At 38.2% G+C, this 17,203-nt stretch overlaps 1 protein-coding gene across 1 annotated transcript in view; it reads left to right on the top strand.

The window, feature by feature from the left end:
- LOC104622894 (TBC1 domain family member 5-like) overlaps nt 1–15,309 on the top strand; it is a gene marked incomplete at its 3' end in the record, with an annotated part of 98,367 nt that extends 83,058 nt beyond the window's left edge. The window contains exons 9-10 of the mRNA XM_010289815.1: nt 14,294–14,373; nt 15,133–15,309. Coding sequence (XP_010288117.1) covers nt 14,294–14,373; nt 15,133–15,309 — 257 coding nt within the window. The remainder of the gene's footprint in view (nt 1–14,293; nt 14,374–15,132) is intronic.
- Nucleotides 15,310–17,203: the final 1,894 nt, after the last annotated feature.

Here is a 17,203-nt window from a genome sequence, read left to right as displayed (position 1 = left end):
CAGAATTCTCCTCTTTGCCATACAATGATATTACATTTCTTCACCAAGAGCATTGTATTTCTATCAGTTTCAGCAGATACCTTCAAATACTGTATTTCCTTTGCATAGAGCAAGAGGAAAGACCAGAGGGATAGAATGGCAATTTTTATTTTGTTTATATATTCAAAGATGCTTTCATTAAATGTTTATCTCCTTCCATAAATAAGCCACACAGCAACGACATAATTAACTGCTTGTAATATCAGGGAATGTTACCATGGGAATGAATGATGGTTCCAAAATATTACTACTTAGCGTTATGTGTAGAAATTAGAAATAGATTTTTGATTATGAAAATGGAGGAAAGTCATTCTGTGATCTTTGTCTCTTTCTTAGGGCTGTGCATTAGAAAGAGCTTAACCTTATCCACTGAAGAACTGCTAAGGGGGAATGCCTTTTAATGCCTCCAAGGACAAATGTTGAAATTCTTATATGTAAAATGGCCAGACAGCAAAGCAGATTTTACTTCTCATAGCACCCTTTTTCACAAGCTTGTCATAGCTTTGAAAAAAAAATTTTTAAATCCTGTGTTCAATTTTTCCATTAATGAAATGAGGATACATCCAATCTCGTAAGCCTGTCCTGCAGCTTTGTTCGCAATATAAATGCAGAATATTACTCAGATGATAGTGAAAAAGTATAGTTGCCATAGCTATTACTGCTCCAGCATCATCACAGATACATTTTCTTGATGTTACTTTTTCTCATACAGTGGCCTTTTTCAGGAAATAATATTGTCCCTGGTGCATTCAGTAATACGGTAATGTTCTTCAGCATTTTTCTTTCTGTGAGGTACTTTTCTGTTAGTGCACATAAACACCTCAAGGCTCAATGATTCAGAAAGCCACAATATACCAGTTAAGTATTACAATATTAGAACCTGACATAATGTTATTTACTTTTTGAAGAATTTTGATTGTTTCCTCCTTTCTTTCACTATGTGGAAAGAGCAGCATCAAGCTAGCAAGTACATTCAGAAGAAGATTTTCCTTGGTAAATGTGACCTCTGTCTGATGTCTTAGAGCAGATCGTGAATAATTTGTTGAAGAGACGTGCATCCAAACATCACTCAGAGGACCCCACTGTATCTGCTGGAAGGCTCTTCACTTGTCCTTCACATTTGACAGGGGACTGCATCTGAGGTGTTAGTTCAACATGAAGTCAATCTGGAGGGTCTCAAAGAGCAAAGCTTCATTATGTCCCAGGCTCAAGCCAATGCAATGCTGATAAATGGCAGTTCAAGTGACTCCTGTTAATGACACTGCCATCTGACACCTTCTGCTGTTCTGGTATCTTCAGGGTTTGGAGCATGTCGGCACTGACCCAGAGCACAGCCTCTTAGCAAAAAGTAAATCAAAACCCTGGAGAAGTATCAATCCTCCGTAGGCGAGTACTCATATGAGAGATTGTGAAGGATGTTTATGAGCTTGCCAGTTTTGTTCCAGAGAGGAAAGTGCTGAATTTTCAAATGTCATCTGTTTACAAGGGACGGGAACCAATCCATCACTGTTCTCTGAGACAGAAAAACCTACTATTTGTCTCCAGCAGAGACATAGTATCAGACCTCCAAGTATGTGAAAGTTTACCAAATAATTACACATGTAGTACAGGAAGTCCTTTTCACAAGAGGCAATTTAAAGGAACATTGGTTCAGTATTAACTTGGATATAGGGATCTTTATATAGAAACTTTTCTTTTTTGATGGGCAATTTATCAGGTTATGAAAGTAGAGAAACTAAGGTCATTCCACACTTGCTTTTGCTTAAGGGCAGCACTATGTAAATGCAGAAGGTTGCTTCCCCCACCCGCTGAGATTCAGAAGCAATTTAGCTGCTTTCTTACAGCATAGAGCCTCAGCTAATAAGCCCTGCAGATTCATACCAGCTCTGCAAAGAGCTAGCTCGCAGGGTTCTGCACAACACCTTAGAAATATGTGCAAAGGTGCCCAGTTATACTGAAGAAACTTAAGTCTGCCTGGTTTTATTAACTTCATCTTTGTACTGGTACTGCTAAACTTGAGCCAGCTGCTAGAGACACATTCAGGTGGGTCTCAGAAATGCCTTGCTCAATATCCAGGGTTTTAAATCACTTCTTGGATTGGCGGCAACATCACAAAAACCTCTGAGCTCTGACCCTCATCTAGTAAGTTCATGCTTAAGCGTGCTGGCTCTGCTAAGCCAAAGCAAATAAACCCTTCTCTGAGCTACCCAAACAGGACTGTTTGAGTTGTCCTTACGGTGCATTTTCTGATGTGACTTCTGATAGCTGTAATATGTTGCTATGTCCTTGTCCAGATTTCTAGTACATCTCTGCCCCTCCAGTGTGGATTATGGAAAGGATGTGGAAAGGTGACGTTTTCATCCCCCATTCTTCTAAACACCACTGGCATTCTGCCACTGAAATGAGATGCCAGCTCTTGGCTTTCATAGGTAGCCGGTAGATAACAGTACATATTTACAAAATGCCCAGAAGTTACAGCATCACAGTAACAAAAAAATGAAAGCTAGTCTTCTGAGAGCACTTTGGATGGGATCACAGGACGTGTCCCTGCCACAGCCATCAGGCAATGCTGGCAGTTGTAAGATTCATTTACACTTACACTGCCTGACATCTCCTGGACAAATATTATTTGGAAGACTCATTAAACACAGTTCAAAGCCACCTTTTCACTGTGGTTATTGCAAACACCATGAGCAAGGTAGGAGAAATACAAAAATACAGGAATAAAAACTTGCAGAATATAGTTGCTAGTATAATTTTAGTTATTGTGTGAAATAGCACCTTTAAAAGCTTAATTAGACTGACTTGCATAGTCAATGCAGTTGTTAGAAGGATGCATTTCGTTATAAAGATCATTTACAGTGGGGGACAGAGAGGAGAAAGTTGACTTAATTGCTTATTATTTAGGGGCTGACATATAGCCCAATATAGATCTGGATGCAGTACTTGTTAAATGTATGCAAGATAGTACTGAATTCTTGTTTTATGTGTCATGTGATGAGATAAAAGGTTATGATATTTTTGTCAGGATACAATGAAATGGAAATTATTCTTCTGCCCTGGGTTGAAATGAAATACTTCAGCATTTGCTGAGGAAGTAAGTGCATTAAATGAGCTGTCTTATGCTTGGGACATAAATAAAGTAATCCATAGTTTATAAACCCAGTGTAATTAGAAATTCTAGAAGTAAAAAAGGTCACATCAAACACAGCCTCGTGAGTCTAAGGGCATTGCTCCTTTGGTTAAGAAAAAGGATGTAAAGTAACCTGTAAAAACAGCTTATTAATAAAGAACATTAATAAATTTATTAAAGTCAATACAGGGATGGTTACTGGGAAACAAATATTTGTTGTATAGCATGAGTTTCAGACTTTTGCTTCTGGTCATGCTATATATATACCTGTAGGAAGAATAGAAGTTCAATTCTTCATGCCCCATGAATTTTAACGACCTTCTTGCCCCCTTGAGGGTAACCCTTAAGGTCAAAACCACACAGTTCAACGGGTAGAGAGCTACTTTTTTTCTCCAACTGTGCCAATCCTGAAAGTCCAACTGTGGTAGGCATCTACAAACCCTTTCATCCCAGTAGTCTGGATGAAAAGGAGAAGATTAAAATGATGAAGCTTACACGCCCCATCGTTACCTAAGTTAACAGCTTTCCTGTGGTGAACATCTCCCGGCTGCTGACGGCCACTGGCAAGCTGTGTTTTCCTTCCCAGCATCTCTTAGGCACTGATTTCTCTTCTGATGTCGGTTTTAGAAGAATAAAGCCTTGGCAGAAGCTAAATTCTGGCATGATGTAATTGTTAATTTCCCCATTATTTTCATAAAGATCTTTGGTATTATTATAGCTGAACCTTACCGTAGTTTGCTTATAATTTGTTCTATATATAGAACAGCCTGTTCTATATATAAAACAATTGTGTTGTTATATATTATTGTATTTTCAAGATCCGCCTTTAATATAAATCATTACAGCTATGTTGTAAGCAACCAACTGAGCAGAGGCATATAAGATACATTTCTGTCACACTTTGTTTAGCCTTTCATGGTCGCCCGTCATGTTCAGAATACACATCATCATTAGAGGAAGGGCACAGAGCTACTTGAGCGATCCCAAACAACCGTTTTCACTGAAGAGGACTGCAGTAGGTAGATGGACCAAGTGACATGGAAAAGTCCCCATCTTCAGAACAGAGCAGCAGGATGAGTCAAAACTCTACAGAGATAGCAAACAGAAATCAGTACGTTTCTCAAATCTGCACAAGGCATTCAAAAGTGCAGGGGACAAAATTAAAGCAAACAGAGTAAATGGCTTTCCTTTAACATGCATTTCTAATTATTTTTATTAATGGGAATATAACCACACTTCACAGCTTGGGTTGACTTGTTTTTCAGTTAAAATCCAGGCACAAATTCAGCACTACTGTCAGTATTCCACGCTTAAGGACTTCTGAATAAGTGATACAGATATATCTCAGGGTTTGCAGTATCTTTCTGTTTTTAAACCAGTTTAAGTCTCTTCTAAGAGGCAAAACAGTTTCATGTGCAACTCCTGACACTGCTGAATGGATGTACTGTACAACTCATTCATTTCTGACATCCAACTTCTCAGGCAATAAAATGGAAATTGCAGTTGTCTTACCCAAAACCCAAATACACACTGTGGATACTTTAAAAGTCTTTAATAGTGTAATACTGATTTTAGGAGTACTGCCCCATCTCCTCATGGCACATTTACACTAGTATGTTCTTCTGTTACAGAAATGCCATAAGTTAGAAACAAAAGTTTGTGAACAGAGAGAATATAGTTAATAGACTGAGATTTCTTAAATGAAGCAATAACCACAAGGTATTCATAAAAGTCTCCAAAAATTACCAAAAAAAAGATTATAGAATACATGTGAGCAATTAACACAAAATAGTTTGAATGATACAGTGAGGTTTCTAAATCACCCCCATTCCTTTTCCCATGCCTCCTGGAGACACTTCAAGTAAGTGTCTTTGCTGTATCAACCTCTGTCCTTAATGAGAACTGAAAAGTCCTATAGTTGTAGTCAGGATCCATAATTTCTTTGTGTATGCTACTTGAAAATTTAAAGCACTTCTTTCAAGCTGTATATTCCTTCCTAATAACGAGTAGTCTCTAGTTTCAATTCTTTAGCTTTTCTTTCAGGTTAGAATAGCTGTAGGAAACATACTATTTACTGAGCAGCAGCCACAATAATTATGTTAGTAACATGAAGAAAGGCTGAGAGAGTTGGGGTTGTTCAGCCTGGAGAAGAGAAGGCTCTGGGGAGACCTTATTGCAGCCTTCCAGTGCCTAAAGGGGGCTTATAAGAAAGATGGGGACAGACTTTTTAGCAGGGTCTGTTGCAATAGGACAGGGTTTTAAACTAAAAGATGGTAGATTTAGACTAGATCTAAAGAAGAAATTTTTCACCCCTAGTGAGTGTGGTGAAACACTGGAACAGGCTGCCCAGTGAGCTGATAGATGCCCCATCCCCGGAAACATTCCAGGTCAGGTTGGACGGGGCTCTGAGCAACCTGATCTAGTTGCAGATGTCCCTGCTCACTGCAGTGGGGCTGGACTAGATGACTTTTAAAGGTCCCTTCCAACCCAAACTATTCTCTGATTCTATGTAGTATCTCCTGTGTCCGTATCAATTGTCTTCATTGATGTTCAGTTCACCTCAGAAGAAACAAAAATTAACCAAGACTTAAATCATGGGTGCTCTGTAGATTTTAATGTCAAATAAGTTGCAACATCTTTTTTTTATGAATGGCAGCAGCATTTCACCCACTTCATAGCAGAGAAAATTGTAGATGTTTTTTAGTTGATAAATGTAAACTAATCTTTTGTATGCAATATTTTAACCAACAATTGTCCAGTATGTTGCTAGTTACATAGGCAAAAGTTGCACAGACTGAAATCAACACACACCCTCAATACAAGTTATTCAGTTATGGTTAGTAAATATTTAAACAATTTAATGTTGATGTACGTGATCCAAAATGTAGAAGTTGTCTGAAGAGTTAACGTACATTCTTTGACCCTCAATCTTTCAAGAATAAAGTATGCAACAGTAGCCTTTTATAATAAAGTCTTTACAATTGAAAAGAGCATAAAATGCGTCAGGGTATACTTCTCTTACACGCAGAAATAAACAGATGCATAATGCTTTAACATCACGTGAGTTGCTCCACACAGGTCAAGCACTAAAGCTAACTGGAATGAAATAATTTGTATGCTTAATTGTTTCCGTAAGTTCTCATCGTAAGCAATTAGGTTGACAGAACAGTAGAAACTAATAACTGCAACGGTGTTTTTCATACAGATCTAAACAATGATCAAATAAAGGAAAATACATGGTGATATATTCAGAAGTGTTTATTAACACAGGTTGAGACGACATGGTAATTCTATACTGGAGAAAATGATCTCATAAAAAACTTCTTTAAAAACGACTTTCACAGTTTGTTGTCATTTAGTCTATATATGACATGCATCATAGAAAATCCCTTAAGAATGTTTTGAATGGAATTTCAGGCATTTATTGATGTTTGCTTTCAAAACTCTCAATCTATCCAGGTTTTTATGTAGCGTTTACCACAATGGTATTTGAGTAAATTCATTCTGCTTGTAAAATCAAAAACAGTTATAACGAGTTCAGCCGTACAAAATGTAGAAATTCTTATATTTTCAAAATCTCTACATGATCTACAATAACTGTCTTTTATACAACCATAGTGATTTTAAGGTGTAATGTCTGCAGTGTGTTGCAGTATGAAAGAAATGTTTAGATGGTAAGGAATTGAAAATGTATAGTTTCCCCTTAGGAAAGGTTTCAATTTCTTATGGCGATTAAGTTTGTCACTTATGCAGAACGAATTCTCATTTGCTTGTCACTTCACACCAGAGTAATTTTTCAATTTCTAGTGAATGTAAACAGCAACAGGAAGAGAATAATTCTGCAGGAGGAGAAAAAAAACTTGCTTTGAACTTTTAAGAAAATATGTTGCTTGGGAGTGCCCAGAGGCTGGTGGTCCTAGTAGGTGTTGTAGTCATGGACAAACAAAGAGTTTTAGTGAGCAGAATGAAGATGGAGGAGTATGGAGCACGTGAAATGATAGCTACTACACAGATGTCATTTCTCTTAACAATGGTCAGCACTGTACATTCATGTAAGGAGTGTGGGATGGTGCAGTCTGTCATTACTATCAGGGCCAAAATTTCTCAAAAAAAATAAACCCTTCATAGGAAGAGCACACTCTGTCACCTGTCATGGGAGACATGGTGCCTGTGCTCTTTTATATTCTCTTTGAAAGCACAGGATGACTGGGAATACACTTTTGTCCTGGTACACCTAGGCGCTTTCATGGACATAAGGTATATGTTAAACATAAAGGGCTTATCATGTGTAACTTAGAGTTCAGAGTTAAGAGTTGATCTTGTCTTTGAGCAAGGGATGGACAAAACGACTTCATGACCCTACCAACCTCCTTTTGTGTACGTCTGCAATTCAGTGCATTGCTATGACTTCATGGTTGGTGACTTTTTACCACATATTTCTCTGATGTCACAAGCATTACCACACATTAAATATTGATAAAGTGTTGGTGCTCCACACATGACGCATGAATCAGAAGCATACGCTATATAAATATATAATTTATATTAAAATAAATGTTTTAAAGAATCCAGTACTTCACAATGAATGTAATACTTTAGATCCTTAAATTCTTTAACATTAAAGTGTTGCTAAGTGATGCTTTTAATATGAAGTGTAATTGTTACAATAAGAGTTGACATTCACAATGAGATCGATAAATGAAAATTAGGCTACTTGGTGATGTTGCCTTCATCAACACTTAGACCACAAACTCTATTGTTTGAGAAGGAAGTTTAACTCCTCTCATTCGTAATTTTAATACTGGAAAGAAAATGCAGTATTTGGAAATATCCTGAGCTGCATTATTAAACAGCAATATCACTATGATGTCATACAGTGTAGTCTTTCTAGAAAGGCCATAAATGCCTGTTGTGTTCCAGATTTTCTATCCAATTTGAAGGAGAGAGCATGTTTTCCTGCTCAAAGTCAGATCAAGTTCAGCTAGGAAAGAAGTACTTGTTGTGAAAAGAGAGAAAAATTGATTATCAGCAGCTAAATTCCCAGTCCATTCTTCCAGACCTCTAATATTAGTGAAGAAGCAGTCTTGCCATCACTAGTATACTGTGCAGGAAACATTGGAAGCATTTTCTGTAAACCCTGATTTCATAAAAACTTATCGTACGAAAGGACTGGGACATGAGTCCAGAGAGTTGACTGTGCCTTGACGTCTATGGGAACCTTGGGATTTTTTTACTTTCCTTTTTTTGGAAAAATAAGGAAGTGAAGTAATAGACTCAGTTCTCCCTTTACTGCTGCCCACCTTGGCAATGAGAAGGTACTTTTGCATTCTGAATTTGAGCTGTCTTCTCAGTAGTGGAAAGCAAGGGTGAAAAAAGTCGATTTAACATGATTCTGGCACTGTCAATTGTTCACAAGTCATTGATCAGGAACTACTAGTAGAAAGGCAGCATTTTGAGCTGGCTGCTCCCAGCAGGAGTCATCTTCCTGGAAAGGCCCCACAGAGACCATATTAAAATAGAAATCATTAGGAGAGAAATGCACTGCAAAAAGGCAGCGTTACAGGAAAAAACAAAGAACGTAAGAGAACAAGGACATTAAAGTTATTCCAGCATTCAGTTTTTCTCCACCTCCATCTCATTTAGTGTCAGTGTAAAGTTAAGCCCGTGTTGCGCCTTCATCCTGCAAGGCTGTAGCTCTGCCTAGCTCCCACTTCTCTGGTGGAAGGGAAGAGGTACGGGTCTGTCTTCCAGATGGACGGGCATGAAGGGATGCCTGAGAGAACCTTGTCTACAGCAGACTAGTTTTCCCATTCATTTAATGCAGCTCTGGGTGGGTTTCTTGCAGAATCTCTATTGAATGCATGTGAAATTTTCAGTGAAATTAATTTACTTAATAAGTGTCTAAAATAATTATGCCAAGCCTAACAGCTTTTCTGTATTCAGAGAGAAAAGTTTTGAACAGCCCCTTTCCCTGGCTGGAGAACTCAGCAGTGACTGCTCACACCACCATGCAATACGTAGCAGTTCAGTCGTCAAAGGGCATAAGCCTTCTCTAGTTTTCCTGCTAGGCGCTGCTGTGGATTATCTTCCTCTTTCATCTGTATACAAAGGATGATAGCATGTCGTCAAGTGAAGTTTTGGAAATTAGGGAGAGGAAATAGAAATTTGATTTTTTTTAAATATACTTCTACAGTAACTTTGCATGTGAACTTATTTACAATTTGTCATACCTGTAAGAGCAAGAAATGAAAAATACATTTCATCTTAAATCTTCAGCTGTTTCAGCTAGCCTGTAGCTAGCCAAATCACTACTAGATACATTGTTTTTCTATATTTTATAGAAAAGAAAGACAGAAATGCAATCGTCTACATATTATTCCTCTGTAGTTATAGTTTGCTTTAAAGTATATCAAGGCAGCTGATCACAGTCTTGCTAAGAAAATAATTATTGATTTACTGGTCTAGTATCTATCAAACTTAAATGAATCTGCTCATTTGGCAAGAAGTACCCAAAATTAATGCTAATCCATTATATAGAAGGCATCCCGTGGGCTGTGAGTCTTGTTTGAGGGCAGCCATAATAGTAGATAACATTACTGACTGCCAAAGAGAACTGGGTTTATAGCTCCAGTATTTCTGAGGCTTAATCCAGGAGTACAGTTAAGGTATGACAGGTCACTTTGTGAAACTTAGAGATGTGTTAGTACCATGTTGAAACAAATCCAGAATCACGCAATGTCTGTCTGGGATCTCTTACAGATCACAGCAGTGCTCCGACCATCAGGTAACAGGTTGCAAATTTCACTTTTTGTTTTCTTCTGTTAAGAAATTCACTGAAACAGAAATATTTTCTTTTTCTCCAGAAGGCATTTGGCATCAGCTCAATGAAATCTTGCTGAAAGAAAACAAAACAAAAAAAGGTAGCCAGAAATATTTGACCTTAGTCTCAGTCTCTGAAGTACCATAGGATTTTCTTAACTTTTGAATAACGGCTATCCCAATAAGATGGATATTTATAGCATAAAATCAAACTATAATCTGTTTTGAATAATCTGGAAATCATGTATTCAATTTGTTTAATTCATTGTATCAATGGCTTTTTTACCAGTAGGAAGGTGTTTTCAGTTCCTAATTGATATCTGTGGGGTTTTTAAAAAAACATAGTTATTATTTTATGGGAAAAAAAATTACCTAAAGCTGTGAGGTACTGATACAGAACATCAGATAAGGAAAAAATCAATACATGGCCAATTCATTTATATACATAAAGCACTTTTCTCAAAATATAGTAGCATCTCCTATGAAGGAAGAATAATTTAACAATACATCTCAGCTTAATGTAAAAGTCCTTCAGCTGAGCAATACATCAAATATCATGCTTCCTAGCACTCTTAACAGAGCTAGTGTTTTTAAATGTATTTACAGTTAGAAAGTTATCTTTTGAGATAGAGAAGGGTAAAATAAAAAGCTCCTGTCTGCACTTGAGAGCTTAGTTTCCCAGTTCATCTCAGCAACTGACTGCCCTGTGAGGTCTCCTCAGCAGTGGAAAGATGCTTGGATGAAGGTCCCTCAGGTGAGGGCTGCTGAGCCCCTGGCACAGCCATTCACGGGACTGCAGCTGCGGAGGTACGTACCGAGCCGCTTGCCATCCCTCCTCTTCTTCCCACCCCTGTTTCCAGTCTACATGGATTATGAAGTGTGGTCCCAGCAGGAAGACGTGATTGAGGAGGGACTCATGAAAAATCACATTGCCCAAATAGCTTCTCTTGTCTAAGGAATTACTTTTTTTAATTCCTCTCTCCTCACTAGAGAGGGAAAAAGAATGAGGACTGATAATTTGGGTTCCATACTTATCACTTATTTGGTAGATAACAAACTCTGCATGCAAAATGGATGAGGGTAGTAGATTAGAAGCCACGTGCAGTTCAAGGGTATATTTAGAAGAAAGATCCATTGCCAGTTCCATAGGGAAACCTTCATTCTGCTTCATTGTACTAGAGAAAGACATCCCAATTTACGACCTTATGTCACAACTGTTACTTAATGGCGGGGAGTAAGTGGCTGATTACAGTGATTTGCATCTTGGGGCGTTTTTCTGAGTTAAGTGGAAGTGTGCTCTTTGAGTCCAGAATTGTGTCTTAGACCAAACCGAGTGGAAATTTTTCCAAAACACTTTTTAGTGATTTTAAGTGATTAAAAATAACAGACCCTATATATCCAAGACAAATGTCACGCTGTACTTTAAAACATACTGCAGATTGAAAGAAAAATGTTAGAAATCCAGCAGTTCAATATTAGAAAATTTTGTTGTATTTCCAATTTTTTCTCTCATAATCTTTTTTTCTGTGAAACTAATATTAAAAATTGGTACTAATTTTGCTAAAGTAAATATGTGATAATATAAACATTTTTATTGATTTTTACTACTGGCTAACTATCATAGTTCCATTCATAAGTTCTTAGAAATTTCTCAATGTACTGGCACTTCAAATATAGTTACAGCTGGGTTTTGTAGCAATGATAGTTTCTTTTCCATTTTTTTTTAAATAATGACTTATAAACATCTCTAAAGAACAGAAATAATGGTAGATTATATCCTCATCATGTGGAATGTCTTTCAGCTTTTGTTCTCCCGCTCTTATTTTCCTGATTTTTTAGGTTTTGCTTATTTGGTCTTCAGGAGGTTGGAGATTTGTTTTGAACTATTTTCTTGGTCCATCTGCTTAGTCAGTATGCATACTTTAGTTATTTAATGCATGGTTTTAATTTATGTGGAGATCAAACACTATAGAAACACTTTTCTTTCTAATGCTGCGAAGTGGAAAAGACAGTTCAATTCAGTGATTCAGACTGGGATTAAGCATTGCTTTCCTGCCTATGAAGACTTTGGACTTCTAATGTTTCAAGTTCTGAAACTTATAAAAGTAAGAAATCATGTGTTGTTTGTTAAACAGTGGAAATCAGGATCTAAAGTATTTTTTTATAAGTAAATATTAATAACTTTTATTTACCTAATTGAAAGACTAGACAGTTTTGATGTAAAATCTAAAAAAAACAAGTAAAATGTTGACATTAATTATGCTTTCTCTCAATTCATGGTGCTACATATTTGTGGAAAGATCTAGTTTTATATTATTTCTAGCCTTCATAATGCCGTGTCTTTCTGATGTAAAATTTATACTAGACATTGTTCAATTGTACTACGTTTGACTTCATTACTGCAGGACACTGCTGCTGTTACATGGTAAATAATGAGTGCTAAATAATGTAAACATGGATCTCCTTGTTCAGGTCGGCTGTGCTTACGCAAAGCTGAGTTATCTGACCCCCACTGTTGCTCTTGACCTTGATCATGCCACCTTTCATCAACTTTTGCCATCTATTGCCTTTCATGGCTCCAGCCTCTTTTATTCCTTCTACTTTTCAGATGGATTCTTTAGCGGTTCATTTAGCGCTTAGGCTTCAATCCTTGGATCCTTTCTCTTCTTTGCCCTTTCCGTTCTTCATTTATACCCGTTACTGATTTCTGGCCCCCATGCAATTTCAAACATCTGTGTTTATATGTGGATTTTAAATCCACCTCTCTACCTTCAATCTTTCTTCTTGTCCAGTCTCCCACTACTCATTCTTTTGCTATTTATTCTGTAAACACAAAACTTACACCCAATTGCTCAATGCTTTTACTCGAAACTTCATGTTGTGTCAAAGTTGGCAGTGTCATCGTATTCATCCTTGTCAGCATAATCTGTGACAACAGTTTTGGCCTTTCACTGGTTTGGGCCCTGAGCATGTAGGATGTTTTTAAAAACAAACAAATGCAATGCAGGTGTGGATTAATGGTACAAAGCTCTAATTGTGAAGCACCTGGGGTACAGATACTCATGAGCAGCAAAGTGGTGTTCCCAAATGAGTGTCAACTGAGGGATTTGGGCTCAGCTCTGTGTATGTAAGACAGGAGTGGCACAAAAGAGTATCCTGTCATTTTCAGTTGACAGATACCATCTCATTCTGTAAATCTGTCACGAGGAATCATTGCTGTTTTCTTAAAGAGGTAGGAGCTAGGAGGCTGGAGAAGGACCTGACATAGTTTAAAGAGTCTGCAGAGCTATTGGAGGCATAGTTTCTCTGGGATGGTTTGGAAAAGGGGTAGTGGCTTTAAACTAAAAGAAGGTAGATTTCGGCTAGATCTAAGGAAGAAATTTTTCACCACCAAAGAGGGTGATGAAACACTGGTTCAGGTTGCCCAGAGAGGTGGTAGATGCCCCATCCCTGGAAACAGTCACGGTCGGGTCAGACAGGGCTCTGAGCAACCTGGTCTAGTTGAAGATGTCCCTGCTCGTTGCAGGGGAGTTGGACTAGATGACCTTTAAAGGTCTCTTCCAACCCAAACTATTCCATGATTCTATGATTGCCTGGGATTTCCCTGACACAGGGAAGACCACCACAGCTCCACCTCTCATGTTAGCCAGTCTTCCAGCCCTGACTCCTGCAAACACTTTATAGCAGATTATTGAAATGCATCCTTGGAGGACAGCACTGTAGGTATGGAAGTCAGGTGTCTTCTGAAGTGACGATACTGCACTGCTCTTTCTGTCAAATAAATTGTGCTCAGGCCTTGGTCTTTTACCTAAAAGAAGGGATTGGAAAAGGAACAAAACTTTCAGTCTTTTTAAAAAGAAGAGCGTTCTAGCATCTGCAGTGGCCACAGGATCGAGATGAAGATTGCTGAGCTCCTACCCTAAGCCTTTCTTCAAGCTGAAGCAGATTCCTGTAAATGTTCTTGAGTACTTTCCAAAGCATTTGCAGGCTCAAAGATGTGTGTAACTATTAGCCACAGAGGCCAGTGTTTTCTTCTAGGGGACAGTAGGTGCCCGAGTCTGGGGCAGTAGAAATCCCACAGCAGCACAGTGTTGCTGGAAGCCTCCTGGCACCAGTGCCAGGCTTGGGCTGGCCTCACCTCCACAGCTAATAAAGTTGTCAGCCTTTAGGTCTGTGTGCAAAATTGTGTTTGCAGGTCACAGGATTTTGTTTTGAGAGCATAAGTCAGTGGTAAGTTGGCAGCATGTTAGAAATTATTTAGGGAATTTTCTCTCTTTACCTTTTTTCCTTTTGATGTTGCAGGAAATATTCAGGAAGTCATATTACAAGAACACTTGGAAAAAGAAGATGAAATTCTGGTTTCCTTGGCTGGTTTGAAGCAGGTATGACTATTGCTTAACTTAACCTTCTTGTACCCTTCAGTGCTATTAATCTTTTCCTTTTTTTCTCCCTTTTTATTGTTTTTGTATGCTGCTGTTTTGTCTTGTTGTAGCTGTTTTACTAATACTAATGCATCAAGCGTTCTGGTGTACTTTTATTTAAAAAGGTAAAACTCAGATATAAAGAGTTCAAATGACTTGCACAATATTTGCTCCCTGAAAAGTTCTGGGTGCCTCAAACCAGAACTGAGGCAGTGTGACACCAACTTCTAGACTTAAGCCACACCGTCATTTTTCTTAATACAGAATGCACATGCTAGGGAATAATCATGCCTATGTCCCCATTATTTAAATGTGACAACACTTGAATGTCACTGAATTAAAAGAAAAAATACTGCATACATAAAATGAGAAGGCTGCTGAGCATCTGTAGCTCTGATTATACTGTCCTCTGCTCCCTTGAAGTACATTTTATAAGGAACAATGTGACATATGTTAAACCTATAATGAGTAGGGAGTAATCTTAACAGTTTAGTTTTCTTTAGATTTCTCGAATAGTTGTTTTCCAGACTCTGATACAACCATACCACTGAGTTTTATATCTTTAGTCTATATAGATATGAATATTGACTTGCTTCCTATCTCTCCAAAGCAGGTATTTTGGGGAAATGGTGTACGAAAGCATGCTGCACAAAGCTTTAGAAAATTTAGAATTCCACCAAATTTCTAACTTACATTCTTTCCCGTCCCATTCAACAACAGATCAAGGATATCCTGAAGGGTTCCCTGCGTTTCAACCAGAGCCAGCTGGAAGCTGAAGAAAATGAGCAAATCACGATAGCTGATGATCATTACTGTTCCAACAGTCAGAACAAGGGGACTGGTGATGTCCTAAAGGGACCTGTTATGACAAAGCAACAGTTCATTTCAGGACAACAGGTAAGATAAAAGTATCTCAAACAGGCCATTGATGGCATTAATCTGATATTTTGGAGACTTCCTCTAGCATGTCCAGACATTACATGGGAACATGCCAGCTGCAGCACACCTCCCCTGTAAAAGCAGCAGGCTCCAGTTAGAAACACAACTTGTTTCTTCTGAGAGATGGTTTGGGCTGTGAGCATTCAGACCCAGGATTGATGGTGCATATGCATCCATGGTTCAAAGTTTCTAGCTACTGTCCTATTCCCGTCAATTATTTTATTGTAGCCTTATACTCCACACAGAGATATTTAAGTGTTATGCAGTGTTTTGGGAGGTTCTTCTTTCAGATTGTTGAATCACAGATTAATTTCCTACAAAAACATGTAAAAACTGGAGGCAAATGTTCCCACATCAGTCGATTATTCTCATTGTCCTTGTCCTCCAGAATCCCTTTATGTAAGAGCTGATTATCTGCATTGCAGTGTATCCATGGCCAGTGTCAAAAAAGAAATAGCAAGGAGGTTGCTTTTACCTTCTACTCCATTGTATTGACTTTCTCCTTGAATCAGTAAACAATATTTTCACACACCAAGCGTACAGTCACAGGACGAGTTCAAACACACAAAGAGGTATTTTCCTTTCATGTTAAAAGGTCCCTCTCTGTCTAAGACTCAGTGTGACTCAAATTTGATCTTAAAAACAAGTACTTTTGTATATGCACATTTCTATATCATTTTTTCAGTATTAGAGTTCTAAAGTTAAGTCTGCCACCCTGATGCTGATACTCACACCCATAAATCCAGTGGTAGCACTATCACCTTGGAACCTGAGTCTGCAATCTGCAATCAGTTTACTCTTGACAAGTTTACTTAGAAACTAGAGGAAATATTTATTCATTTTCAAATAATGACACGGTGTTTTTTTGATTTATTATATAATCCTGCTCAAGACATTCTATGTTAAAAAGCGTATTTTAATTGTATTTCAGTATTAGGAGCAATACTGAGGTTTCGTGGGTTTTTTACTCAGTAATAGCAGGTTCAAAGAGCAAAGCCTTGCTAGAAAGCTTTCATTGCTTCTTTAGCTGTTGTCATTACAATCACTACTGTCTGCCATAATAAAGGCATGGATTAAACTGATGTAGCATATTGGAGTGTTCATATAATGACCTATTTTTGCCCTTTATTTCCTTGCATTTTATACAAAATACCTTTTGCTTTCTTGCCAAAATGGCAAATAGTATTTTTTTATGATTTTTACTTGGATTTATTCTAGAAACTAGAAGGTAGAATGCAATATGAGATAACCGTGTGCTGTATGAATGTGTGCAGACCCTACTCGTGCTGGAGTAGCCCTTACTCAGACGCTGGTCTAGACCGTGTGTCACTGAGTGGAGGCGCTGGGCCGTTGCACTTTGAGTATTGAGTGGAGCAGCTGAAGCCTGGTCTGCACAGGTTTCTTTCCAATGGAAACTTTTGGAGCAATGTATAATGAGGTCTGTGTGTAGTCAGGATTTATACATCCAGCCCCAGTAACCGAGAGGCGTCCGTGGGTCCCACAATTTTGGAGGCTGCTAGTAAACCAACTACAAGCAACGTGAGTAGAGGTTGTACAAGCTGAGCTCCTGCAGAGCGTTAATGAAGCTTCAGCACTGCATGGTCTACATTTGCAGGTGCAATACATTCATCCTGATTAGCCTCCCCTCCTCTTACCTTCTGGAAGTTCCAATTATGATAAGGAGCAGCAGCCCCCATGACAGAAAGAAAAAGATCAGGGTTAGAAACTGCAGTCCAGGAGGACTGTTAGTATCCCAATGGTCTCTGCTGTTTCTGAGCCCACCATCTTTAACCGTGGTGCCTAAAATCCAACAAAATGCAGACAGGTTTGGACCCCGTTTAATAAAACACAG

Source organism: Phaethon lepturus, unplaced genomic scaffold (assembly GCF_000687285.1).
Source record: "Phaethon lepturus isolate BGI_N335 unplaced genomic scaffold, ASM68728v1 scaffold1376, whole genome shotgun sequence".
NCBI lineage: Eukaryota > Metazoa > Chordata > Aves > Phaethontiformes > Phaethontidae > Phaethon > Phaethon lepturus.
The sequence above is the reverse complement of the archived record's forward strand: the minus strand, read 5'-3'. Positions and strand labels throughout refer to the sequence as shown.